General features: G+C 40.9%; 1 protein-coding gene across 5 annotated transcripts in view; it reads right to left on the bottom strand.

Annotated features, from left to right (window-relative positions):
- Nucleotides 1-25,809, bottom strand: part of SORT1 (sortilin 1) — a gene marked incomplete at its 3' end in the record, with an annotated part of 71,423 nt that overhangs the window by 25,860 nt on the left and 19,754 nt on the right. For all 5 annotated transcript variants that reach the window (XM_081226305.1, XM_081226304.1, XM_081226307.1 and 2 more), the window contains exons 2-7: nt 15,665-15,724; nt 14,172-14,245; nt 7,927-8,029; nt 7,233-7,397; nt 3,715-3,788; nt 790-839 (exon numbers count right to left, since the gene is read on the bottom strand). In XM_081226305.1, the coding sequence (XP_081082431.1) occupies nt 790-839; nt 3,715-3,788; nt 7,233-7,397; nt 7,927-8,029; nt 14,172-14,245; nt 15,665-15,724 (526 nt within the window). The remainder of the gene's footprint in view (nt 1-789; nt 840-3,714; nt 3,789-7,232; nt 7,398-7,926; nt 8,030-14,171; nt 14,246-15,664; nt 15,725-25,809) is intronic.

The following is a 25,809-nucleotide window of genomic DNA, read 5'->3' as shown; positions in this document are numbered from 1 at the left end:
TAATCCTATGCATGTTAATCAGGTAACAATATAAAAGGATATAGAATTAGACATAGGAAATTCACAGTTGGGTTTTATCTTTATACACGTGAGGTTTTATATTGGACAGAAAGACAGAGTTTACTTAATTCCAATACAGTGTTGCATAAAAACACCACAGCATCCTGCTTTACTTTCTTCATGACACAGTTTGCAATTATCTTATTGTATTTTAAGTTGTCTTGTTTGAGTTTTGGTTTTCCTGTTGATCATCCAACATCCCTACTTGAACTGAGGCTCCATAAGAGCAGGCCTTGGGTGTCGCACTCTCGCCGTCCTGAGAATGGTGTTTAGCATACTACTGCAGGTGCTCAAACGAATGGATAAATGAAATGAGTCTGCTGAATGAATAAATGAAAGATTATGCTTTCAGCTTCGAAACTGTGCCGCCGATTGGAAAGCCAGCGGCTTCCACCAACACAAACACAATCCATGTTCTTTGGCAGAAATCACTATGCATTTCAATTTGTTATTGTTTGTAGCCTCATATTTACTTTATGTAAATACACTGCTAAAATTAAGTATACTGTCTCTGTGTATAGGCTGCATTTTTTATTTGATCGAGGTAGAGTACAGTACTTGGTTGTTTGTACTTTCAAGATTTTAAAAATCACTAACAGCTACCTATCTTTAGCTATTAAAATAACAAGAGAATGGAAACATCTTTGATGCTTCTACCTCTTACAACCCAGAATATTCTACCATGAATGGACACCAGGACACTCTTTTCTGGGACTAAAATATACTTACTGCAGGAGCCATTCACATAGGTGGTAAAGAAGATGGTGTTTTCTGATCCCCTACAATGAGGCAAAGACAGAGAAAAGACACAGTTCAAGACTGCTAACAGACTGCATCAACCTTAGTCACTTAGTTCCAAGCAGGTCTAATAAGGGTCACCTATGGGTACTAGCCAAAACAGCCTTCTTGGATGCTGTACACCGATTCTTTCACAGCCTCACATCAAGGTTCCCACAGTCTGGCCCCAGGCATTTTCCACACGCCACTACTTCTTTATGTGAACTCTTCCAGCCGGTCAAACTGGTCTCCTTACACTCTCCAAACCTGCCTCTCGCATTTGCTCATATTATTTCCTTCTTAAAACACTTTTCTCTTGTGTGACCAAATCTTACCCTCACAATCTTCAAGCTCCAGGTTAAAATCTAACTCTTCCATGAAGCGTTCCCTGTCACTCTAACTGGGAGCCTTCTCTGGTGCAAACTTCTAGAGCAGTGGTTCTCAACCAGGGGCGATTTTGCTCCCAAGGGACATTCTTGGTTGTCACAACTGGGGGAGGGGGATTGTTAACAACTGTTTAGTGGGGAAAGGCCAGGGATGCTGCTAAACATCCTGCAATGCTCAGGCTTTTCCCCCCGCAACAAAGAACTGTCCAGTCCAAACATCATTAGTGCTGAGGTTGAGAAACCCTGTGCGAGAGCCCTGTGCTACTCTGTGTCAGCCACTTGGCACTCCTTTGTCTCCTGTTTGGTTATTTTAATTGCATAGTGTTTGCCTTATCTCTCCTACTACACTACTGAGTTCTTCAGGGCAGGTACTAAGTTTTATGCTTTGTTGTCTCCCCTTAAAACCTAGTTCAATGCTTTGCATGAACTAAATAATTTAGTTCTTTCACCTCAAATAGACAACTAGGTCAGAGGTTGAATTATTTAAATTCTAACTTGGAAAGGGAGTTTCCAAGGAACTAGATTCAGACCTTGATAGTACTTATATATTAGCACCAGCAAAAGGTGCTGGGTCTCAGACACAGAGGACAAACTAGTGGTTACCAACGGGGAGAGAGAGGAGGGGAGGGGCAAGATAGGGGTGGGAGATTAAGAGGCACAAACTACTATGTATGAAATAAATAAGCTACAAGGATATGTTGTACAGCACAGAGAATACAGCCAATGGAATATAATCTATAAAAATTTTGAATCACTATGGTATACACCTGAAACTAATATAATATTGTAAATCAACTGTAACTCAATTAAAAAAGGGTGCTGGGTCTGAGCATGTTCTTTCAGAACTTTAGATTGTAACTTCCTAGAAACCAAAGATCTAAAAGGTGAGTAAATAGTTACCAGCAGCCCAGATCTTATATTTAGACACCATGCAGAGAAACAAGTTACAAAAGTAAAAAATCTTGTATAGGATACAAAATAAAATACCACTTTAAAATAACTTTTTAGTTTTAAAGATGAGTTTTCTATTTATTTCTTTTAGCTTTACTGAGGTATAATTGACAAATAAAATTGTAAGATATTTAAAGCGTACACTGTGCTGATTTGATATACAGATGTAAAGGTGAGTTTTAATGATCAAAATTATTATAGTCTTATTTGAACACACCTTACATATTTTAGGTCTATCAGGAGCGAAATAATTTGTTAACTTAGTTAGTTTAAAAATTCCTTCCTGATAAGACCATATAAGATATAAACACAATTAATTAAAATACATAAAATGAAAGCAGATGTGGCATGTGTACCATAGTGGTGGTGTAAAAACCTAATTTAACCAGCATTTTCTTAAAAAGGATGCTTTACTTAAGCACCATTTTTAATAGTTTATTTTGGTAGACATACTTGGCAATGTCTATATTACACATTTCCCTATCTCCCTAAGTAGAGGACATTAAATAGTGAACTCTTCCTTGGGATTATGGACCATCTTCATCAACATCAACCATATGAAACGGTAACACAGTGTTCCTATTGGAAGTTACTGAGACCTGTGTGCTCTCTTGACACAGCACTAAATCCTTTCATCCCGTTGTGTTCTCTGTCTCTGCCTACTCTGAGAGTTCTCCTGCCTCCATGTGGCTCCCAGGCAGTGGACTCTCAGGCTGGCCTGTGCCTGCTGTTCACACTCACATGCCCCACCTCTGGCAGCAACCTGCTATCAACTGGGAAACCAGATCAACAAACTTGCTGAAATTAGTCAAAGAGAAAGAAGAAAGAGGCTCTAAACAAGGGTCTGAGCCTAATCAGAGTTTTGGAGGTATGAAGGCTCATAATTCTTGCTCAACCGTCCCCCAAATTCCCCAAACAATTCTCCTTTCACAGAAGGAACAAACTAAAGCCCAGAGAGGTTAAGCCTCGACTAGCAGCCAATCCAGGTGAGAACAAAGGTGACATGACTCCCAAGTAGGAGCCTCCTCCGCTCCATCGTCTGTAAGCCGGGGTTGGGGAGGGGCACCGAGAGAAGTGAATGGATTTTGGTGCACGGACAGTGTGACTCTGGCAGTCGGGAAGCTCTTTGAGCTTTCTTCCTGATGCCTCACTACATTCCACATAACTGAAATGGATCTCTAGAGGACATCTCTGTGTGCAGAGAAGTCTGTAAGTCCCCAAATCAACGCTGTACTTTATGCTCTTGCAACTGATGTCACCATTTACATAAAATCAACTGTTTGCAGGCAGCAGCTACTCAGTAATGTGCCTTGTTTTATACTTTACATTCTAAAACTTAGTGAGACTAAGTCTTCTTTCCCAGAAGAATCAGAAGCTCCTCCAGGTCAAGGTCTGTGGCATACCCCTCTCTCATATCCCTCATGGCACCCTGAAGAGTACTCGGCACATAGTAAGTGCTCAGTATTTATTCCTGTGACTTCTGGCAGCACCATAAGGAAAGGTTTAGGGCCCTGCACGGATGGAATGTTCTGTTACTCACCATTTGGCCAAACATACTGCTTTGTGGATTTCTTCCCATTTTCCCCCAAAATTCTTGGACACCCACAGGCCATTCTGAAAGATTATAAATGACTTATCAAAATTCCAGCTTTATCCTGTGCAGCTGCTTGTATGACCTTTTAATAACTCATATCCAATCATTCAGGACAGTAAAAACACACACTGAGGGGCTTCCCTGGTGGCGCAGTGGTTGAGAGTCCGCCTGCCGATGCAGGGGACACGGGTTCGTGCCCCGGTCTGGGAGGATCCCACATGCCGCGGAGCGGTTGGGCCCGTGAGCCATGGCCGTTGGGCCTGCGCGTCCGGAGCCTGTGCTCCGCAGCGGGAGAGGCCACAACGGTGAGAGGCCCACGTACAGCAAAAAAAAAAAAAAAAAAAAAAAAAAAAAAAAAAAAAACACACACTGAAATTCCATCCAAGCCTCCTGAGCTCCACAGACACATACACGGTTTATGGGGGCCCCTTTGGGGTCTTGCAAGTTCAGAATAACAAATGCTTATGAAGTGCCTACTGTGTGCCAGGCACCATACCAGACGTTGCACTGGGGATACAAAGATGAATACGACACAGTCCCTGTTCTCAAGGAGCTCACAGTTTAACAAGGGGTGCACATAAGAAAGTTCAATACATGTGCTAAGTGTTACGGAAATATGGTCTCTGGGGTAAGAGCAGGGAAAGCAGGGACACTGCATCAGAGATGGTTTGTGAAGAAGATAGCTGAGTCTTAAATGATGAGCAGTGTAGCCAAAAGAAGGCAAATGGGAGATGAGATATCACTGCACAAAGACAGACTAGCACAAGCAAAGGCAGAGAGGTGATGAAACATCTCAGTGTATGCAGGGAGCTAAAGCCTTCAGACACAGGTGGAGCACACATTCCAAGGTGAAGACAGGAGAAGCCAGTGCTGGGTTGGGGGTGCACTCCTTCTATGCCATGCTGAGGAATCTGGTCTTTCTTTTATATGAGGTACTTGAAGTAGGTGAATGACACAACTAGTTTTACTTTTTTAAGAGGAATACTTGGATGACAGTGGGAAAGATGGATTTCAGAGGGTTCATACTAGAAGCAGGAAAAGCAGTGAGTAACTGCCACATTAATTCATTAAGAGTTAGTGAGTCCCGACACCACGGCTGGGAGGAGGAGGCTCAGGAAGAATTTAGATGCTGGAGTCCGTAGACCTGGATGGCTTTCCCTGTAGGGCAGGGCGGAGAGAGAGAGAGAGAGAGAGAGAGAGAGAGAGAGAGAGAGAGAGAGAGAGAGAGAGTGTGTGTGTGTGTGTGTGTGAGAGAGAGAGAGAGAGAGAGAGAGAGAGTGTGTGTGTGTGTGTGAGAGAGAGAGAGAGAGAGAGAGAGAGAGTGTGTGTGTGTGTGTGTGTGTGTGTGAGAGAGAGAGAGAGAGAGACAGGGAGAGAGAGAAAGGGAGAGAGAGAGAGAGAGAAAGCTGAACACTCTGGGATTCTGTGTGAGGGAAAAGCAGCACTGTGGAACCTTTAGCCAGCATAAGGATGAAGGGAAGAACAACATGTCTGAGACACAGCAAGGAAGACGTCAGCTTTAGATTGAGTTGGAGGGACCTGTGGGACATCTAGCTAGAGATACCCAGGGGACAGCAAGATAGGCATCTGCAGCCCTAGGAAGAAGCCAGGACCAGAGACAGGGATTTGAGACTCTTACGCATTACAGTGGTAGTAAAATGGTAAGAGTGGAAGAGACTGTTCAGAGTAAAATGAGCAGGGATTTAAGGGGAGGTTGAAAGGAGTTTAAAAAAGAGACTAAGAAGCAACCATTAGAAGGCAGGAAAAAACCAAAGGGAATGATGTCACAGAAGCCAAGCAAGTGGAAGGATTGGTCAATACTTTCAAGTGCAGCAGAGACTGACAATTTCAGTTACACTGGCAACACGAGCCTAGTGGGCCCAGATTCAGTGGAGGTGGGACGGAGGTGTCCCGGTACAACTGAAATTAAATGGTGCTGATCTAGGCAGAATTACCTTCAGTGCTCCTCCACTCTCACCCACCATTCTTCTTTCTTTAACTTTTCCTCCTCTAGTAATGTTCACCTCCCAGCATTTCTAATCTACCTAATTCTGCTCAGAAACAGGAAAGGGTCTGGTATCACCTATTTGCACTTTAGTACAAATTGGCCCATCTTCTCCACCCTGATTATGTGTACTTCAAACTTACCCTTAATGGGAAGCAATTTCAGGTATAAAGGCAGATTGTGCCTGCCTCTTCCTGAGGACAGCCTGGTTTAATAAGCTTAAGATACTTGATAATTGCAATGGGGTGGGCAAAGGCAGATCAATGGTTCTGTCCATTCCTATGGGAGTCTCTTTGTTCCCTTGAAGGGCCTTCAGCTCAAGCTGCTGAAAGCCAATTCCCAGGAATTGTTGCTTTAAGATCTAAAGCCTACCCAGAAGGTGAGTTTCCTTCCTCTGGCCTCCTCTGACTAAGCTTAACTCTGACCTTCCTTGAGTCCTCCAGCCTCACCTCAACTCAAAGATCTGCCCACAAAAGGCCCAGAACCCAGACCTCTCTTCCAAGTGCCCTTCTCCTCCTCTTCATGCCATCTGTTTGTTCAGCCCAACTTGTCTATATTCGATAATCCTATTTCTGTCCCCACAACGGTCATTACGGCAACAGCTCTCAAATTTTAGTGTGCAGGCTCAGCTGGGGAGCTTGTTAAAAACACTAGCAACCTCGCAACCAGAAGTCACCAACATACTATAACTGGATTGGGGCCGAGGAATTTGTATCTTAAACCAGCCTCCCAAGGGTTTCTATCTGATGTTGCTGGTCATTAGACCACACTCTAAGCAGTAAGATGAGAGACAGCCACATAAATATAGAGTGCAATTATGACTATCATAGTCTAGCAACTCAGCCACTCTGGGCCCTTAACATTCATGATACAGGAGACTGATCCTCCAGGAAAGGAAAAGCTGAGCTGCTCCTCAGGGAACTTTCAGAAGAGAGGTAGGAGGGACAGGGAGGGACACTGGTTTCTGGGGAGAGTATAGGAACGTGGTAGGGGGTGCAGGGATTTAAGACTCTGGATATTTAATACATGGGTGTCAAAGACAGAAATCAATAGGCTTTTATACCAAGGACCTAAACAAAAAAATTATAAAGATGTGGTTTGGCCACAGGAAAGGAACAATAACAACATTAGGAGTTTGACAATTTATGCTTGTCCCCTGTAGAACAAGAAGGATTACATTAAACTGTTTTCTGGTTCATTACTCCAACAGCACATATCTGTTGAATTTTTAAAAACTGTAATGACAACTAGACATCATACTTATCTGGAATAGATAGCACATGAAAATTGTGCCCTTTACGATACAGGAAAAAATGCAAAAAATACATACTTCATACCATAAGAAGTCACTAGAAAACAGTCCAACATAAAAAGCATTACCTACAGGGTCGTTTTAAGACAGTATATTTTGAGACTATAAAAATGCAAAAGGCAAGACAAGCTCTTCAGCTAAACTTACTTCAGTGCTGAGAGCTAAAAGATAATCAGAATTCTGAGGACTATACATCATCTGAGTCAGAGGATGAAAAGGGAGATTGGTCTGAACAAAGTTCTTTGCAAAATCTGATGATCTGAAGATTCTTCCTCCATGACTTCCTCCCGAAACCTCCGCTGTTAAAATCACCTGATTAGGGAGAAGAAAGTTCAGCATCAGGGTATAATACTATGAAAGTACAGGAAGTTCTTGCACCATTTTCACCAGACATTTGTTAGGAAAATTTTAGTTCCAAAAGTAAGAAGAGTTATAAAAACAGATTAATTGGTACACTCTGCTCCTCAAGTATTAGTCTTATCAAAAAATACTGTCCTGAATTGAGCCAGTACATTATATCTATGAAGTTGAGCCTGGTCAGTTTGAGATTAGCCCGTTTCCCCAGAGACTAAAATGTTGTCTTAAGATGTATACCTTATAATGCTAAATAACCATCACATAATTATGAAGAGTTTTGGTGCCTCTTGGACACGGTCCAAAATAAGCTGTGTGCTAAATTCCATTCTTTTGTGATCAGTATGAAATCATGTTTAATTTTTAAAACACGGTAATAGTAAACTAAATATATTGCTGTGTATCACTGGATCATTCAAATATCAACACATGACAGCCCTGCATATGGTTTCATGCACAGCTTTGTATATGTATGAATGAGTCTCACCTTCCCAGAGTTCTCAGGACCAATAGCCATGCCAAATTCAGTCCGAATGAAGGTGTTATTGATGAGATTTGTAATATCCTTAAAGTTCTTTCCATAGTCCTCACTGAGAGGAAGAAAAAAAAGACAAATTTAGAATGCAGAGGTCACGGGCACTGTTGGGTTCCCACCCAGCTTCCATCACTCACGCCGACTTTACTGAAGCACTCACCCTCCTCAAGAGGTCACAGCTTCAGGGAAGTTGATTCTACCCGTACCTCCAGTGGTGGGCCTGATTAGTGGAAAGAAGTTCCAACCCCTCATGGGTGATGGGGTCAGGAATGAGGGGGTGATCCAGGCTGAGCCAGTAAGGCAAAAGGGGGGAATTGGGGTCTATTAGGAAACACATTTAAGACAACCACCTAATGAATGATCTGTCTTCCTTTAGATCAGTGGTTCTTAACCAGGGTATTTTTGCCCCATCCCCCAACCCCACCAAATAAACATTTGGTAACGTCTGGAGACATTTTTCATGATCATAACTCAGGGTTGAGGTGCTACTGGCATCTAGGAGGTAGAGGCCTGGGGTGTTGCTAAACATCCTACAATGCACAGGACAGTCCCATAAACAAAGAATTAGCTGGCCCCAAATGTCAACAGCACAAGGTTGAGAAACCCCCATGTTGTAATATGTGAATGCAAAACAAAAAAGTGCTGTAAGCATTCTGATACAATGAGAACACAACTTGAAGATGAAGCCAACATAAGTGGATAGTACTGCTGAGGTAATTCTGGAATTCCAGAGAAGCAGAACCTATGACCCTGGATTGAATCGACCCTGAAACCCATCCTTCCTCTGTATTTAGTTATGAGCCATGAATTCCCTTATTATTTAAGCTAGTTTGAGTTCGGATCTCTGGTAAATGTAGCCAAAGGCTTTCTAACTAATCTACCAATGCACAGTACTCACAATAAAGCTGTAAGTTAAGTCCCCCACCAAAGTTACCATCCCTAAGCACAAGTCTCTTAATGCATGCAGCACTCAGCTAGGGAAGACAAAGATAATCTCAACTCCTGGGTTGGTAAAGCTTTTCCCAAAAGTTCATTCCAACAATATCTTTGAGAGGTATTAAATTCCATGTTTAGATTTCAAAAAATAAAAGAAAAAAAAGTCAGTAGCTGTTTAATTCTGACAGGTTTAATACTATACACAGTTCTGTTACGATATATAATGCTACATCTTAATATTCATTAAGTTTCAATGTCCACGAGTGATGACCACTATGTACTGCAAGTTAGCTGCCCAGTGATAAATGCAGTATACAGTGGTCTTCACTGATAGTATATATGACTTAAAAGATGGTACAATTTTGGCAGCAGCCTCAACAAAGAAAAGAATCACAGAACCACAGAACATGAGAGATACAAGGGACTGAAGAGAACACCTTGTCCAACTCCCTCATTTCACACATGAGGAGGTTCAAGGGGAAGCAATTCATCAAAAGTCAGCCAGTTAATTAAGGGCAAAATTGAAACTACAGTCCAGTTCTCTGAACTCTCAGCCCCAAACCTGAGACAATTTTTTTTTTTTTTTTTTTTTTGCGGTACGCGGGCCTCTCACTGTTGTGGCCTCTACTGTTGTGGAGCACAGGCTCTGGACGCGCAGGCTCAGTGGCCATGGCTCACGGGCCCAGCCGCTCCGCGGCATGTGGGATCTTCCCAGACCAGGGCACGAACCCGTGTCCCCTGCATCGGCAGGCGGACTCTCAACCACTGCGCCACCAGGGAAGCCCAAGTTATCCTTCTTTTTAAAACCTCAAGTAACATCCTGAAAAACTTACACTGACTATGGAATAAACTTTAATGTGCAATCTCTCAGAGATTCCCTTATTAATTTCCAAAATTTGAACAACTCTCAACAGGAAATAGAAATCACAATAGCCCAGCAGTTTTCTGGTAATTTGGTACAGAATTTTGCGTACATAATGCTTACATGTGCTTTACTAAGTAGCTAATCTTACAATGAAAGGTTAGACTCAAGGCGCCATAAAACAAAAAGGTGCAAAACATCTTTTAGTTGCCAAAAATCAAATTATCATCTTAACTGTAGCTAGTTATTTCCTTTTTAACTTCATATTTGCAAGTGAGAGGCAAATGTACTTTATAATCTATTATATGAATTAATATTCCCTAACAGAGAATCAAAATTTATACTATTCAAATGATTCCTTTTAATTGAAGATATTAATATATTATTCAATTCTACCCAAACACTAATGCCTAGGGACTTTACTTCCCAAATCTTTCAACAATCCTCTTTCACAACCTGACGATTGAAGTATGCTCCAACTCGGCACAGGTAACAGAGACAACTTCCTTCTCCTTGTGTGTGCCTCCATGCAGTACTACTCGCGGCAGGTGGCATGTGATTAGCTGCCTTCTACTTGAATCCCAAATGAACCTTTGACTACATAAGATGTAGCAGAGAAGGATAATCCAATAAATAATACAATCATTAAAGCTGTGAAAAACAGAAGAATCTTCAGAGTAGTTTCAACAGGCTTTTATTTTATTCCTCAGTTAGGCAAGCTCAGCATATTCAGGACTCATTTCGATCAAACTGCTCCCTCCCTTTCCCATTTCTGAAGCAACATGTGCCTCTTGGCTGGTGTGTCCAACAACATGAGTCACTTCAGACCAGGCCAGGCCAGGCCAGCCCAACTGGAGAGGCAACAAGGCATATTTACAGTTTCCACCTAAACTCTGGAAGAGTTTTCACTTCACAGCAGGGAGGAAGTAATTAATATTCAAAATGACCTTTGTGAAACCAACCAACCAAGCAAACAACCCGCTGTGCAAAATGAAGAAAAAGAACCTTAGTAACATGATAGTATACCAGAAACCAATAGGATTACTCTCTGGTAAACTGTATGTTAGTGGTTTCTCACAAGACTAGACAAATATAGGATGGAAAAGGGCTGAGTCAGATGGTGGTAGGTATTTAAACAGTAACATAGTGATACCATTTTGTTTTGCTTGGGTTTGTCTCAAAGTAAGTAGGACACTGAAAAGCAAAAGAATAGGAAAAGAAGTCGTGAAGACACATTTCACTCCCCACGGGTATGACGCAGGTCTGCCAGGTCCAGTTCTAGCCACATGATTAAAGAGCACTATAGAGACTAAAAAGTGAATTCAGAAGGCAAGCCAAAAAATGGCTTAAGCAACAGATTTAGGAGATAATTCAACCAAGAGAAGGAGTTTAGTAAAGGCTTCAAAACATGTAGAGATCAATCAGAGAGGAAGTTTTCATTTGCTACCAAAAAATAAACTGGAAATAGGCATCTTCTGTGACATATATGTGATATTGATTACAGCGGTATTAACAATAGTTGAAAAAATTAGCTACGACCTAATTGTCCAAGAGAATAATGATTAAATAAATTCTTTCAATCTAACAAAAATGATGGGTTACTAGCAGAGGAAATATGACAAGTATCATGGTACGAGCACTGACCAATCAGAATGGTTATAGTTTGTGATGCCAAGTGTTACTAACACCTGCATGTTGGCAGGGGTGGGGGGCGGTGTGTATCTGTAGAAGTCATGGAGGCACCTGGTGTCAGGCACTTTTTATCAACTGGTTCGGAAGGCTTTCAATTCATTTAAAAAACTGTACCACAGTGCCAGTACATGCTGGCTACATGCCATATCTGACCGTTGGCACAGTAGCAGCTAAGAGCACCAAGTTCTTACTCCGTGCCAGGCACCGCAAAGTGTAACTCGCAGCAGCTCTAAGGTGGCCACTATTATCATCTTTCTTTTATAGACGTCCAAAAAGACTCAGGGAGGTTAAATGACTGGCCCAAGTTCATTCTGCTCACAAGTGACAATGCTGAGATCCAATCCCAGGCCTATATGCCAATAAAATTTGGCAACTTTACACTATACCATGTTGCTTCCTAAGACTATCTAGCCATATGGTATAACATTATAGGGGAAAAATCAAGATAATAAACTGTAAATAAGATTACTTAACTTTAGGGTGAATTTTTTCTTTCTTTTAAAATTTCCAAATGTTTTATAATATGGTTATATTGCTTTTAAAAAATTTTATTTATTTTCTTTATTTTATTTTTGGCTGTGTTGGGTCTTCATTGCGGTGTGCAGGCTTCTCGTTGCGGTGGCTTCTCTTGTTGCAGAGCACGGGCTCTAGGCGCACGGGCTTCAGTAGTTGTGGCATGTGGGCTCAGTAGTTGTGGCACAGGGGCTTAGTTGCTCTGCGGCATGTGGGATCTTCCCCGACCAGGGCTGGAACCCGTGTCCCCTGCATTGGCAGGTGGATTCTCAACCACTGCGCCACCAGGGAAGCCCTGCTTTTTTTTAATGAAAGGTGCATTGGTAAGAAAAACTGTATCGTAAAGAAAGGTTTTACAACAGCAAATTTTTTTAAAAAATGGAAAGTTATTAAAGTTACAAAAATTTTAATGCATTTTTTCCCTTCTAAAACAGGATACTTTTCATATGTCTGAAATGGTTCAACTACTGTTCTAACTTAATAAACAAAGTCACCTATAAATTATAGCCCTTCTAGAACTAGGATTCTATAATACGTTGTCAATCTTTATCAAACAAATCAAAAATATTATTAGTCTAAGAATTATTAGAGAAGGCAAGCCATTCATTCATTCAATTAATATGTACTGCCTGCTTGCTATGTGTCAGACATTTGGCTAGTTGCTAGAGAACCCCAAGTTAGTCAAGAACCTGCCTTCATGGAGCGTACAACAATTCCAAGATGGCAATTCCTTCTTGGCCTATTTTTAAGCTAAAGTCACTGTGTTAAAGGGCAGAGAGCACCATCTCCAGGCTCAGGAGCAGCAGTCATGGGTCACCTATTGGGGAAGGGAGGTTGGGCTGACCTATCTCAGAGTTTCACTCCCACCTTGGCCAAGACCAACAATCAAAAAAGAACCCTGAGAAAGTATGATGGCTCCTGGGAGATCCTTTGGCCCTGAGGGTAATTTCTATGTCATCTGCTGAAATGTCAAATTTCTTTAGGTTTCTAGGGGAAAAATGGGATAGAAACAAATGGTTGGGAAGACAATCAACAACTTCTGGATATTAGCTGGTTTTGAATCTTATGGGTAAGGAAAAGAACCCTACTCTTTAACCAAACTATACTTTTAAAAAATTAATTAATTAATTAATTAATTATCTTTGGCTGTGTTGGGTCTTCATTGCTGCGTGTGGCCTTTCTCTAGTTGCGGCAAGCAGGGGCTACTCTTCATTGCAGTGCGTGGGCTTCTCATTGCGGTGGCTTCTCTTGTTGCGGAGCACGGACTCCAGGAGCACGGGCTTCAGTAGTTGCAGCATGCAGGCTCAGTAGTTGTGGCTCATGGGCTCTAGAGCGCAGGCTCAGTAGTTGTGGCGCACAGGCTTAGCTGCTCCGCTGCATGTGAGATCTTCCCAGACCAGGGCTTGAACCCGTGTCCCCGGCACTGGCAGGTAGATTCTTAACCACTGCACCACCAGGGAAGCCCCCAAGCTGTACCTTTGAGAAGATAACTCTAAAGCTTTGTGAATGTCACAGTACAGACTATGGTTCCAGAACATACATTACCACAATCATTACCAGGCACTTTGGTAGTTCTGACCTGAGAACCTCCTCCTCATCTAAAAACAATCTGTTTGGGGCTTAAAATGTTAGATTAAAAAAATATTCACTTGGGGGAATTCCCTGGAAGTCCAATGGTTAGGATTCCACGCTCTCACTGTGGCGGCCTGGGCTTGATCCCTGGTCGGGGAACTAAGATTCTGCAAGCTGCGCGGCATGGCCAAAAAAAAAAAAAAAAAAAAAAAAATTCACTTGGAAGATACAGTAAGTATTGTAACTTCAGGAGTATAAAAACCAATTTTGCTCATAATAAATAGAAAGGTGGTTAAATGATATGCTACCTCCCCACAAATATCCGTTTAAATTAATATGCATACACCCCTATAGATACTTCCTTCATCTTCCTTTACTGTTCTGCCACTCAGTCAGGTCAACCTAATTTCCTTGGAACTATATCCCTTTTCATACTTCTTCAGGTTGCTAAGTAGTTAGACATTAAAAAGTGTGCTGACTGTGACAGTCTGGTGAAAATTTAAGATGGCCAGAAGATCTTTTAAATCAACTGTTGGATCCCATCATGTCTAGAAAAGCAGAGAACTTACATTCACAATGCATTACTCAGTCAAATGACCCAATCATATGCTAGGCATCTCACCTTCGATATAGCTTGGACTGTCCGAAAGTCATAATTACCAGTGGTACATGGAATGTAGTCAAGACGAGAATGATCTGGAGAGACAAAGCATGTGGTCAGTAAGGAACACAGTCCAATTACATGCTTGCAATAACTGACCATCTGAACGATTGCCAGTAGCCGTGCTTCGTAGTAGCCTACATTGTAATACTATATCTGAAAACCAAGAAGGACCAAGTGATTAGGGCTTACAATGATTCAAAATCTCAACTCATTTTGTTGAGATGGTCTCATCGCCTACACTTGAAGCAGTGAGACAGAGCTAATCAACTCCACATTACAGTAAAGGAAGGATTTAACTATTCTGTATTCACATTATTGTAAGATATTCTCAAGCAAGCATCTCTCTGCTTACAAAGGCTAGAATAGGGTGGATGCTGTAAAAGAAGTCACTATGTCCCATCTGTCCTTTTCTTCTTCTCCCGGCTGTTAGTTCTCCATGAAATCAACTTTTTAAATAAGCATTTTTCTAGAGAAAAATATGCACGAAGGTAAGATTGTGACAGATTAGAACAATAGGCTAGGGAGTCTCAGATAGCCATATAACAAATCCTGGAGACAGCAACTGTCTCAGATAAATGGATAAATCATGGGAAATAGGGAACAACTCAAATTTTAGAAGAAAACGAGACATGCTTAAAGAAATTCTACCAGGAATTAATTAAAAATTAATTAATTTATAACTTACTCTTCAGTGCCAAAATTATATTTCTTTCAGCTCTTGATACAGCCATCACGTGCCTCAGTGCTCTGATACACACATTACTGGAATACTAGCGGGGCATGAGCTATGGTCCCTGATGTTGTCAGGCAGGGTAATAACCGACACAGGTAATGCCAAGCCCTGATTCAAGACTTGAGGCCAATGAATCCTCAGCATCCCTCCTACTGGGAGATGGGCTACATACTAGGATGGATAAGGGGGAGCTTATTGACTCTCCCATTCCCCCAATCCTGGCAGTACCTCCTCTGTGGTAGGGGAAGGGACAAAAGATGGAGCTAACAGCGATAAGCCCATGGGCGCTACAATCCTTCAACATTAACTGTGGGAAAGGACACCGGAACAATACAGTTTGGAGGACAAATGCCAAGATGTATAATGTGCAGTTTTCCGCTTCCACACAGAAGTTTCCTCAAGTACTGTAAGTCTCCCATTTCACACATAGCACTCTCTTTCCTCTTTCTTCTTCTTGCTCATCTTGATGCCAAGCAGCCACCAAGGACTAAAAAGGTGTTTATCTTCCTATTATGGAAGAAGGTGGTCACAAGATGTTCCTAGTTCTAAAGCAAAACAAAATCGACCACAGCTTTCTGAAAGTCTGTCCAGCAAACATGCATTTTCCACAATTGAGGTTGGAGACAATTTCAGAAGGTAAAACATGTAGCACTTAAACTCCCCAAATCTACACCATCTTCTTGTTAGGTTGAATCAACAGACTCAAAACATTACTTACCCCAGTGGTATCTCCAACCCAGGACAAGGATACTGAGCCACTGAGATCATCAAACACATGCTATAAGGGAAAAAAAACCTCAATTTAGAAATGACATCTCCTCTTCAATCTTTGACTTCTTTAAATAATACAGAACACTATTACTTTCAAAGTAATTATGTTTATAATTATAAGGGGATATGAATTCCTGGAATAAAATTTGGACGAGATAGTATTTAACCACTTAACCTGAATTACAAATAAGTTGGAAATTTTAATTCTCTCTCATACAAAGTAAGCCAAGCAGATGAGTTTTCTTCACTGCACCAGATGGGGAGATGGGATAATCTACTTGCTTTCTCCAACAGAACTAAATATAAAGATATAGAAAGTATTCTTAGGATATTTTAAAACAAGAGATCACAGCCCACAATGACAGATATAACTGTAACCCTATCAGCACAGTTAAAATTTTTCTAAGCAGCCTTCACAGTACAGCTGAATAGCTAATAGCTGGATTCCTTCTGTTTCTAGGCTAACTCACACAAAATGACAAGGGACAGAAGCAAGAGTAAATGCCCTTGTTTCGCCTTTTTATTTAATAATAACAACAACAATAATAGTATTAATAATAATAGAACAACCTTAATAGAGATGTGGTGAGTGAGGAGACAAAAATGGGAAAGCTGGTATATTATATCCAAAATATGGTAATCATATTGAAATGCAGCTATAATAATTATTGTAGGTGCTTTTGAGTTTTGGTTTTCAACTTTCTTCTCTATTTTTAAAATAATATACATCCATTATAGAAAATGTGTACAATAATAGATACAATAAAGAAAATATAAATCATTCATAATTCTATCACACAGAGATATTCAAGGCTAACATTATGTGTATAATCTACTAGTCTCTATCACTTTTTTAACCGATAAAGAAATAACACCAAAAAGGCAGCATTAGCGCTTGGTAAAAATTTCTTACTATATATATAGAAATGTATATAGTAAGAAGTGAAGATCCTTCCTCTTTCCCGCCACAGCCCCACCACCCAGAGGGGTTAGTAGTTTAGTATATATTTCTACTAAATGTTGATGACTATACTTTTCATTTATGAAGACTTATATATTATTAAGATTTTTAAAATCTTAAACATGTCCTGCCTTTCCAAATATGAGCAGTTCCTTAGGAGGTGAGGATATAATTTTATAGTCACGGTATGCCCTGTGCCTACCATGATACTCTGCATGCTCAATGAGCATTTGTTGAAAATGATTATACATCCTTCCCAAACCACACAGCTGATCTCAAAATAGAACATGTCCATAAGCAGCTGGTGGGATTCCAGCTGCTTGGTCACTCAAGCCACCATTCCCAACAGACAAGTCTGAAGAAACAGAACTCAAAACACTAACTGTTTTGCTTCTCCTTTAATTTTCTTTTGTGGTCCTCCTAAATGGGCCACTGACTTCACCTATACTATTTCCCCCTGTACTGTAAGTACCTTTGAGGTCGACAGAATCTCTTGTATAATCTCTGTAAATAATCAGTGCCACACAGACGGCTTGCTCAGTAAGTGCTGGTTAACTCTCAAACGCTCAGAGCTTCTCACAGCCACTGCAGGACAGAAAGGCTATTCATACATGTAAGCCGGCCAAGCATCTGAGAAAAAGTAGGTCTGCTAGAGACATCTGGAACCAGAAGCTTAAAAACTGACACAGCAGCACGTCTTGTAAGATGCCACACAGAGCAAGACAGCATGTTCTCTTGAGTGAGGATACAGTGCCTGAAATTACATCAATGAGCTCCTTGAGGAGAGCAGGAATATCCAGAGCTTCCACAAACACCAGATAGATCACATGGGCTAACAGTTATCTAAACAGAGGCTATCTTTCCAAGAAAGGTTCTGGGTACAACAGCTGACTAGGATAAAAGAAAAATCCCATCCCTGGAGCTCTGGCTAGCTTGATCAAGCTTTCACTTTTCAGGCAATGCTCTACACACCTGAACCAATCAGCAGACACTGGAATTACTCATATCTTCCTACTGCTCAGTCGCAGAAGGAGGAGGATTATTAGATGACACTAGCAACCCTCAACTTAACCCAAACAAATCAAAGGATAGCTGACCTCATTCATCATCCAGAGTTCCTGTGGGAAAACGCAGGTGAAATTCATGAATTACAATTGTGGTCTTCTGCTACCCTTAACCTTCCCTTCCCAACAACCAACTAAATTTTACTTTTGAAAACACACAAACTCACTGAAAAACTCATCCACCTAGAGAAAAAAGCCATTAATTTTTTATATTTCAGTTTTTACCACTCTTATACTAGAGAACTTACTAAAAGAGAAAAATGAAATCAGATCTAACAACAGACCAGAGCTCAGGTAGAAAGAAAAGGTCATATGGAAAGGAGACAAATCCAGGAGAATGGGGAACCAAGACCCCAGATACAATCCTACCCCTTTAACGGGAGAATTACAGATGTCCAGGAAAAGGGTGGACAACCTGGTCATAGTTAGGAGACAGAATTTACAAATGTCAGCAAATGGCCATTAATTCTAATGCTTGATTATTTATCATGTTTACCACAATGTACGTCACTCTACATTATGGTAGTATCTTAGATATTTCAAAACGTGTGTTACTTTTAATTATAGCAACAAGAATCTTGTCTGCCTCCCTCACTAGACATGAAGCCTATCTGGTGCAGGGACCAAGCCTATTCATTCTGGCAACTAATATATAGCAAGAGCACATGGAAGACAATAAATATTGAATTCATTTCCTAGAAGAACTACTTGCAAAGCTCTGAAAAGGAGGATAATGAAGTGAAAAAATAAGGCCAGATCCACTTAATTTCCCCAAGGCAGAAATGAGTATGAAATGTAGGAGTTTTATTCTGAGAGGACTTCTGCTTCTGGCCAAGATGGAGTAACATGGATCATATTTACCTTCCCACCTGAAACAACTAAAAAAGCACAGAATATATAAAACAACAGTCTTCAAGACATTGGACTTCTGGCAATGAAGGACAATGATCCCTGAGAGAGAAGAAGCAAACGAGGGCCTACATCTGCCCTAGTTTACTGTCCGGAGATAATTTTCAGGCCACGGTACAAAGGAGAGGAGCTCAGGCAGAGCCCAGAGTTCTTCCTCACTTGAAGAGATGAGCTGATAGTCTGAGGAGGCCAAAGAGGCTGGAGTTCATAGTTTAGTATATGAAAGAGGAAGGAGCTACAAAGAAAGAGAACAGTGGAGATCTATATATGGGGGCTCCCTAACCACCCTGCCAAGGGTTCATCTGAGTACTAATCATCACATGAATGTGAGGAAACTACCTGAGGCCAGGGAAAAACATACCTGAAAAAATTGAAGGAAACAATATCTGTGTATCACACAGGACCAGAAACAATTCCTGTTCCCAAAAATCATAGGAGAAAACCACATATTTCACAAGGATTTGGACAGAATATTCAGAAAAGTTTTACCTTGGTAATGAAGAAAAATTAATCCTAGACTAAATGCTATACCAGCCTTGCCTAAAAAGCTTAAGAACAAGACCAAAAAGGATCAAACTATTGTCAAGTAACCTAACTACGTCCCAAAACGAAGTTCAAGAATATTTACAGGCATATTAAAATATGCAGTACCCAAGAGGATAAAATTCACCACATCCAACAGTCAATAAAAAATAACCAGGCACGCAAAGAAGAAAACAGGACCCATAATGAAGAGAAAAATCAATCAAACTGACCCGGAAATAATACAGATAACAAGATTAAGGACATTAAACGTTATAATTATACTCCATATGTTCATTCAAGAAGTTAGAGAATAAACTAACACAACAGTGTAAAGCAATTATACTCCAATATAAAAGAAAAGAAGTTAGAGAACAGACTGAGCAAAGATAAGCATTAAACAAGGATACAGAAGATATTTAAAAAAGACTCAAATTGGACTTCTAGAGATGAGAAATACAACATCTGAGATGAAAATTACACTGGATAGGATTAACAGGAAATTAGACATTGTAGAAGAGAAGATTAACAAACTGGAAGACACTCCCAGTGGAAACTATCCAAACAGAAACACACAAAAAGAGACACACAAAAAAAATTAAGAGAGCATCACTGAACTACAGAACTTCAAGCAACTATACATATATACATATATATACATATGTATATGTACACACACAAACACACACATATAACTGGAGTCTCTGGAAGATGTGGAGGGTGGAAATAGAAAAAAAAATTTGAAGAAACAATAGCCACAGTTTTCCCGAATTTCATGAAAAATACAAACCCAGAGATCCAAGAAGCTCACAAACCCCAAGCTCAAGAAACACAATGAAAACTACACCAGGGCACATCATATTCAAATTGTTTAAAATCAGTGATAGATAAAAATCTTAAAAGAATCCAGAAGAAAAAATGATTATTACATACAGAGGAACAAAAAATCATAGTAGACTTCTCTACAGAAACAATGCAAGCCAGTGTATCAACATCTTTAAAGAATAGGGGAAAAAAACTGTAAAGGCAGAATTCTATACCCAGTGAAAATACCTTTTAAAAATGCAGGTTCTGGAGGAGCTTCAAGAGGGCGGAAGAGTAAGACACGGAGATCACCTTCCTCCCAACAAATACATCAGAAATACATCTACATGTGGAACAACTCCTACAGAACACCTACTGAACGCTGGCAGAAGATCTCAGACCTCCCAAAAGGTAAGAAACTCCCCATGTACCTCGGTAGGGTAAAAGAAAAAAGAAAAAACAGAGACAAAGGATTGGGACGGGACCTGCACCAGTGGGAGGGAGCTGTGAAGGAGGAAAGGTTTCCACACACTAGGAAGACCCTTCGTGGGCGGAGACTGCCGGTGGCGGATGGGGGAAGCTCTGTAGCCACGGAGGAGAGCTCAGCAACAGGGGTGCAGAGGGCAAAGCGGAGAGATTCCCGCACAGAGGATCGATGCCGACCAGCACTCACCAGCCCCAGAGGCTTCTCTGCTCACCCGCCTGGATGGGTAGGGGTTGGGAGCTGAGGCTCGGGCTTCGGTCAGACCCCAGGGAGAGGACTGGGGTTGGCTGCGTGAACACAGCCTGGAGGGGCCTAGTGCGCCACAGCTAGCCGGGAGGGAGTCCAGGAAAAAGTCTGCAGCTGCCAAAGAGAGAAGAGACCTTTTCTTGCCTCTTTGTTTCCTGGTGCGAGAGGAGAGGGGATTAAGAGCGCCGCTTAAAGGAGCTCCAGAGACAGGCGCGAGTTGCGGGTATCAGCGCAGACCCCACAGACGGGCATGAGATGCTAAGGCTGCTGCTGCTGCTGCCACCAAGAGGCTTGTGTGCAAGCATACGTCACTACCCATACCTCCCCTCCCGGGAGGCAGTACAGCCCGCCAATGCTAGGGTCCCGTGATCCAGGGACAACTTCCCCAGGAGAACGCACGGCGTGCCTCAGGCTGGTGCAACGTCATGCTGGCCTCTGCCGCCACAGGCTCGCCCTGCATCCGTACCCCTCCCTACCCCTGGCCTGAGTGAGCCAGAGCCTCCGAATCAGCTGCTCCTTTAACCCCGTCCTGTCTGACCAAAGAACAGATGCCCTCAGGCAACCTACACGCAGAGGCGGGTCCAAATCCAAAGCTGAACTCCGGGAGCTGTGCGAATAAAGAAGAGAAAGGAAAATTTCTCCCAGCAGCCTCAGGAGCAGTGGATTAAAGCTCCACAATCAACTTGATGTACCCTGCATCTGTGCAATGCCTGAATAGACAACGAATCATCGCAAATTGAGGAGGTGGACTTTGGAAGCAAAGATATATATGTATTTTTCCCTTTTTCTCTCTTTGTGAGTGTGTATGTGTATGCTTCTGTGTATGATTTTTGTCTGTATAGCTTTGCATTTACCATTTGTCCTAGGGTTCTGTCAGTCTGGGTTTTTTTTTAATTACTTAAAAACATTTTTTTCTTAATAATGATAATAATTATTATTTTTTTGTGTGTGTGTGTGGTACGCGGGCCCCTCACTGTTGTGGCCTCTCCCGTTGCGGAACACAGGCACCAGACACGCAGGCTCAGCGGCCATGGCTCACGGGCCCAGCCACTCCGTGGCATGTGGGATCTTCCCCGACCGGGGCACGAACCCATGTCCCCTGCATCAGCAGGCGGACTCTCAACCACTGCGCCACCAGGAAAGCCCAATAATTATCTTTATTTTAATAACTTTATTTTATTTTATCTTCTTCTTTCTTTCTTTTGTTTCTCCATTTTATTCTGAGCCGTGTGGAGGACAGGCATTTGGTGCTCCAGCCAGGCGTCAGGGCTATGCCACTGAGGTGGGAGAGCCAAGTTCAGGACAGTGGTCCACAAGAGACCTCCCAGCTCCACATAATATCAAACGGTGAAAATTTCTCAGAGATCTCCATCTTAACGCCAAGACCCAGCTCCACTCAACGAGCAGCAAGCTCCAGTGCTGGACACCCTATGCCAAACAACTAGCAAGATGGGAACACAACCCCATCCATTAGCACAGAGGCTGCATAAAATCACAATAAGGCCACAGACACCCCAGAACACACCACCAGACGTGGACCTGCCCACCAGAAAGACAAGATCCAGCCTCATCCACCAGAACATAGGCACTAGTCCCTTCCACCAGGAAGCCTACACAAGCCACTGAACCAACCTTAGCCACTGGGGACAGACACCAAAAACAATGGAAACTATGAACCTGCAGCCTGCAAAAAGGAGACCCCAAATACAGTAAGTTAAGCAAATGAGAAGACAGAGAAACACAGAGCAGATGAAGGAGCAAGATAAAAACCCACCAGACCTAACAAATGAAGAGGAAATAGGCAGTTTACCTGAAAAAGAATTCAGAATAATGACAGTAAAGATGATCTAAAATCTTGGAAATAAAATGGAGAAAATACAAGAAATGTTTAACAAGGAACTATAAGAATTAAAGAGCAAAAAAACAGAGATGAACAATACAATAAATGAAATTAAAAATTATCTAGAAGGGATCAATAGCAGAATAACTGAGGCAGAAGAACGGATAAGTGACCTGCAAGATAAAATAGTGGAAATAACTACTGCAGAGCAGAATAAAGAAAAAAGAATGAAAAGAATTGAGGACAGTCTCAGAGACCTCTGGGACAACATTAAATGCACCAACATTAGAATTATAGGGGTCCCAGAGAAGAAGAGAAAAAGAATGGGACTGAGAAAATATTTGAAGAGATTATAGTTGAAAACTTCCCTAATATGGGAAATGAAATAGTTAATCAAGTCCAGGAAGCACAGAGAGTCCCATACAGGATAAATCCAAGGAGAAACACGCCAAGACACATATTAATCAAACTATCAAAAATTACATACAAACAACAAATATTAAAAGCAGCAAGGGAAAAACAACAAGTAACTCATAAGGAAATCCACATAAGGTTAACAGCTGATCTTTCAGCAGAAACTCTGCAAGCCAGAAGAGAGTGGCAGGACATATTTAAAGTGCTGAAAGAGAAAAACCTACAACCAAGATTACTCTACCCAGCAAGGATCTCATTCACATTTGACAGAGAAATTAAAACGTTTACAGACAAGCAAAAGCTGAGAGAGTTCAGCACCACCAAACCAGCTTTACAACAAATGCTAAAGGAACTTCTCTAGGCAGGAAACACAAGAGAAGGAAAAGACCTACAATAATAAACCCAAAACAATTAAGAAAATGGTAATAGGAACATACATATTGATAATTACCTTAAATGTAAATGGTTTAAATGCTCCAACGAAAAGATATAGACTGGCTGAATGGATACAAAAACAAGACCCGAATATATGCTGTCTACAAGAGACCCACTTCAGACCCAGGGACACATACAGACTGAAAGTGAGGGGACAGAAAAAGATATTCCATGCAAATGGAAATCAAAAGAAAGCTGGAGTAGCAATTCTCATATCAGACAAAATAAGACTTTAAAACAAAGACTATTACAAGAGACAAAGAAGGACACTACATAATGATCAAGGGATCAATCCAAGAAGAAGATATAACAATTGTAAATATTTATGCACCCAACGTAGGAGCACCTCAATACATAAGGCAAATACTAACAGCCATAAAAGGAGAAATCGACAGTAACACAATCATAGTAGGGGACTTTAACACCCCACTTTTACCAATGGAGAGATCATCCAAAATGAAAATAAATAAGGAAACACAGCTTTCAATGATACATTAAAGAAGATGGACTTAATTGATATTTATAGGACATTCCATCCAAAAACAACAGAATACACATTCTTCTCAAGTGCTCATGGAACATTCTCCAGGACAGATCATATCTTGGGGGTCAAGCCTTGGTTAAATTTAAGAAAACTGAAATCTATCAAGTATCTTTTCCAACCACAACACTGTAAGACTAGATACCAATTACAGGAAAAACTCTGTAAGAAATACAAACACGTGGAGGCTAAACAACACACTACTTAATAACCAAGAGATCACTGAAGAAATCGAAGAGGAAATCAAAAAATACCTAGAAACAAATGACAATGAAAACACGACGACCCAAAATCTATGGGATGCAGCAAAAGCAGTTCTAAGAGGGAAGTTTACAGCTATACAAGCCTACCTTAAGAAACAAGAAACATCTGAAATAAACAACCTAATCTTACACCTAAAGCAATTAGAAAAAGAACAAAAAAAAACCCAAAGTTAGCAGAAAGAAATAAATCATAAAGATCAGATCACAAATAAATGAAAAAGAAATGAAGGAAATGATAGCAAAGATCAATAAAACTAAAAGCTGGTTCTTTGAGAAGATAAACAAAATTGATAAACCATTAGCCAGACTCACAAGAAAAAGAGGAAGAAGGCTCAAATCAACAGAATTAGAAATGAAAAAGGAAAAGTAACAACTGGCACTGCAGAAATACAAAGGATCATGAGAGATTACTACAAGAAACTCTATGCCAATAAAATGGACAACCTGGAAGAAATGGACAAATTCTTAGAAATGGACAACCTGCGAAGACTCAATCAGGAAGAAACAGAAAATATGAACAGACCAATCACAAGCACTGAAATTGAAAATGTGATTAAAAATCTTCCAAGAAACAAAAGCCCAGGACAGATGGTTTCACAGGCAAATTCTATCAAACATTTAGAGAAGAGCTAACACCTATCCTTCTCAAACTCTTCCAAAATATAGCAGAAGAAGGAACACTCCCAAACTCATTCTACGAGGCCACCATCGCTCTGATACCAAAACCAGACAAAGATGTCACAAAGAAAGAAAACTACAGGCCAATATCACTGATGAACACAGATGCAAAGATCCTCAACAAAATACTAGCAAACAGAATCCAACAGTACATTAAAAGGATCATACACTATGATAAAGTGGGGTTTATCCCAGGAATGCAAGGATTCTTCAATATACGCAAATCAATCAACGTGATACACCATATTAACAAATTGAAGGAGAAAAACCATATGATCATCTCTCAATAGATGCAGAGAAAGCTTTCGACAAAATTCAACACCCATTTATGATAAAAACCCTCCAGAAAGTAGGCATAGAAGGAACTTTCCTCAACATAATAAAGGCCATATATGACAAATCCACAGCCAACATCGTCCTCAATGGTGAAAAACTGAAACCATTTCCACTAAGATCAGGAACAAGACAAGGTTGCCCACTCTCACCACTCTTATTCAACATAGTTTTGGAAGTCCTAGCCATGGCAATCGGAGAAGAAAAAGAAATAAAAGGAATCCAAACTGGAAAAGAAGAAGTAAAGCTGTCACTGTTTGCAGATGACATGATACTATACATAGAGAATCCTAAAGATGCTACCAGAAAACTACTAGAGCTAATCAATGAATGTGGTAAACTAGCAGGATACAAAATTAATGCACAGAAATCTCTCGCATTCCTATACACTAATGATGCAAAATCTGAAAGTGAAATTAAGAAAACACTCCCATTTACCATTGCAACAAAAAGAATAAAATATCTAGGAATAAACCTACCTAAGGAGACAAAAGACATGTATGCAGAAACTTATAAGACACTGATGAAAGAAATTAAAGATGATACAAATAGATGGAGAGATATACCATGTTCTTGGATTGGAAGAATCAACATTGTG

The sequence above is a fragment of the Mesoplodon bidens genome, assembly GCF_964165515.1.
Source record: "Mesoplodon bidens genome assembly, chromosome: 2".
Taxonomy (NCBI): domain Eukaryota; kingdom Metazoa; phylum Chordata; class Mammalia; order Artiodactyla; family Ziphiidae; genus Mesoplodon; species Mesoplodon bidens.
Note: the sequence above shows the minus strand (reverse complement) of the source record. Positions and strands in the feature narration are given on the sequence as shown.